Source organism: Anastrepha obliqua, chromosome 6, assembly GCF_027943255.1.
Source record: "Anastrepha obliqua isolate idAnaObli1 chromosome 6, idAnaObli1_1.0, whole genome shotgun sequence".
Lineage (NCBI taxonomy): Eukaryota > Metazoa > Arthropoda > Insecta > Diptera > Tephritidae > Anastrepha > Anastrepha obliqua.
Window position 1 is genome coordinate 14,451,364 of NC_072897.1, and position 3,037 is coordinate 14,454,400.

The 3,037-nt window shown below is 39.4% G+C and overlaps 1 protein-coding gene across 1 annotated transcript; it reads left to right on the top strand.

The window, feature by feature from the left end:
- The first annotated feature begins 2,047 nt into the window (after nt 1-2,047).
- Nucleotides 2,048-2,831, top strand: LOC129250142 (putative nuclease HARBI1). Its single transcript, XM_054889783.1, has 3 exons — nt 2,048-2,145; nt 2,205-2,616; nt 2,676-2,831. Exons 1-3 carry the CDS (start codon nt 2,048-2,050, stop codon nt 2,829-2,831), a joined length of 666 nt encoding a protein of 221 aa, XP_054745758.1.
- Nucleotides 2,832-3,037: the final 206 nt, after the last annotated feature.

A 3,037-nucleotide genomic window follows, 5' to 3' on the forward strand; every position in this document is an offset into this window, starting at 1 on the left:
AGAGATGGTTAGATTTATTTCCTTCTTCAAGAGCTGGGAGAGGACTTATTTGAAGAGAGAGTGAAGAAGCGGTAGATGATGGCAAATTAACGGTAGACTTATGGGAGATAATAGATGCCTGGCGAACAGTTTTTGCACAAGTATTTGCTGTTAGAGCTAAGCAAAAGGATATCATTTCACGGTAGCGCTCACCATTCACAGTTACGTTACGCTTCGCAGCATCTTTGAAGAAGTACGGTCCAATGATACCTCCTGCCCATAAACCGCACCAAACTGTGACTTTTTCTGGATACATTGGTAGCTCTTGAGCTCTTCTGGCTGATCTTCACTCCAAAATCGATAATTCTGCTTATTTACATGGCCAGTGATTCAAAAATTAGCTTCGTCGCTGAACACAACTTTCCAAGAGCCCATTCACCAAAAGTTCTGCGTTGCGGTAGGTCGTTCGGCTTCAATTCTTGCACCAGCTGTATTTTGAAAGGCTTCACACCTAAATCCTCTTGCAAAATGTTCCACGTTGTTGAGTAACAGAGGCCCAATTGCTGCGAACGGCGACGAATCGATAATTGATGGTCATTATTAATACTGGCCGATACAGCTGCGATATTTTCTTCAGTTCGCACTCTACGTAAGCGCGTTGGCGGTTTGATGTCCAATAATGTAAATTGGGTTCTAAATTTAGTCGCAATAGCTCGAAAAGCCGCTTCAGTGGGTCGATTAAACTGACCATAAAATGGAAGAAGCGCGCGATAAACTTTCTTAACAGAACACGCATTTTTATAATAAAATTCAATGATTTGTTGCGTTGTTCGTTTGTAAGACGATTCATGGTTAAATTATAAACCAAACTGAAGATGTTTGACAGTGAAACAAAACACGAAATATACGTCAGCTGTTTAAACCAACCAAAATCACCCTCTGTATATAATTGGCGCGTACACCCTTTTTGTTTGGCCGAGCTCCTCCTCCTATTTGAGGTGTGCGTCTTGATGTTGTTGCAAAAATGGAGGGACCTACAGTTTAAAGCCTACTCCGAACAGCAGATATTTTTATGAGGAGCTTTTCCCACCAATAAAAAATTATGATGGCAGCTGGGCAAAATCTAACGAACAAATTGAGAGATTTGCCCAATATCTTCAAAACATTTTTCATCCTAACGAAGGAGATGAGTTAGAAAATATACCTCATCCTATTCGACAAAAAATCGATAAAATCCCCTTGACTTCCTTTAAAGAGGTAAAGGACACTATTAAAAATAAAATAGATAGCAGAAAAGCACCCGGTTATGACCTTATAACAGGGAAAATATTAAAAGAATTGCCCAATAATTCTATTGTCAAATTGACACATTTGATTAATGCTGCATTTCGATTAGAATATGTACCGCAACAATGGAAAATAGCGGATGTTATTATGCTTCCAAAACCAGGAAAGCCACCACACGATGTGAAATCATACCGACCAATATCGTTGTTACCAATTTTATCTAAGCTTTTTGAAAAAATCTTGCTAAAAAGATTAAAACCATTGTTAGATGCAAAATGCCTTGTACCAAACCATCAATTTGGTTTTCGAAATGAGCACTCAACGATTGATCAAGTGCACCGCATTACTCATGTAATTGAAAAGTCACTGGAAGAAAAACAAATCTGTTCTGCGGTATTCCTGGATGTATCGCAAGCTTTTGATAAAGTATGGCATGAGGAACTAATCCATAAACTTCAAGCAGTTCTACCAATCCAGTACTCAAACATTTTAAAATCCTACTTAACGAGCAGATACTTTAGAATAAAGCAAGCAGATGTCTATTCAGAACTGAAAGATATTAATGCAGGGTCCTTACTCTGTAATGCGATGCGAAAATAAATTGCGTTACGAAGGGTAATTGGTACTCTGTAGCGCTATCGCATCGCTGAATGTGTTGATCTTTTTATTATTCACTTATTTTTCGCTTTAGTATGCATCACTGACCGAAATGTCGAAGAAAGCGACCAAAAAAAAACGAGCGATTGGAAGTAAAGTACCTATATTTAAATAATATAAAGTAATGGATTCTGTAGCTTTATGGGACGAATCATCTGAGGAAAGGATTTCTCGGAGATTTATAAGAGATAAGTCCAACATTATGAGTCTCAGCGATCAAAGGTAAGTTAAACTTTAAAGAATTACTCATGCTTTATTCATCAGTTTGTTCTATTCATCAGTTTTGTGCAGAATTTTCGGCTTAGTAAGGAAGCCTTTATGTATGTGCTAAATAGCATAAAGGGCGAGATGAAATCTCCAACGAGAGCAACGGCTATCCCTGACATCATAAAAGTTGCAACAACCCTAAAGTTTCTTGCTCAGGGTGCGTATCAGCATTTAATTGGCCAAGGCCATCGCGCGGGGCTAGCACAGCAAACCGTTTCCAGTGAAGAGGTATTGTGTCCGAAACATATCGTTTTTTCGATGAGCAGTGAAGAGAAACAGGATGCCAACCGTAGCTTTTACGAAACATGCGGAATTCCGGGAGTGGTAGGAGCAGTGGATGAAACGCACATCCAAATGATAAGGCCATCAAATGACGAGCATTTATTTTTTAACCGAAAGCTTAAGCACAGCAGAAATGCAATTGTGGTAAGAGTGTTTCGATTAAATAAGATTATTTTCATTTAACATTTTTTGTTCTACTTTAGATATGTGATCACAAAATGCAAATTAGAGCCGTGAATGGTAGATTTGGCGGTGCATCGCATGATTCGCGCATATGGAACTTGTCCGGTGAGCGCGAATATTTAAAAACTGCCTATGAAAACGGTGACTCAGTATTATACTTACTCGTATTAATATAGTCTTATATAGTATAGGAACCATCCATGTGTAGAAGTCCACGCAAGTGGGGAAAGTTACTGATCGCCATTCACTTGGGAGTGGCCAGGACGATTCTTCTACATATGGTTCAAGCAGCTCACAACGTCCGGGATTAGCCCACGTATCCTCTGGTTAGCTTCCGAACACCCGTTCGGGAGTGAGCTAACGTGAGAAGGCGAAGCATCCC

Coding starts and splice junctions, on each gene's coding strand:
- LOC129250142 (XM_054889783.1), top strand. CDS start 2,048: ATGGATTCTGTAGCTTTATGGGACGAATCATCTGAGGAAAGGATTTCT. Junction 2,146..2,204: donor ATGAGTCTCAGCGATCAAAG/GTAAGTTAAACT, acceptor TCTATTCATCAG/TTTTGTGCAGAATTTTCGGC. Junction 2,617..2,675: donor ACAGCAGAAATGCAATTGTG/GTAAGAGTGTTT, acceptor GTTCTACTTTAG/ATATGTGATCACAAAATGCA.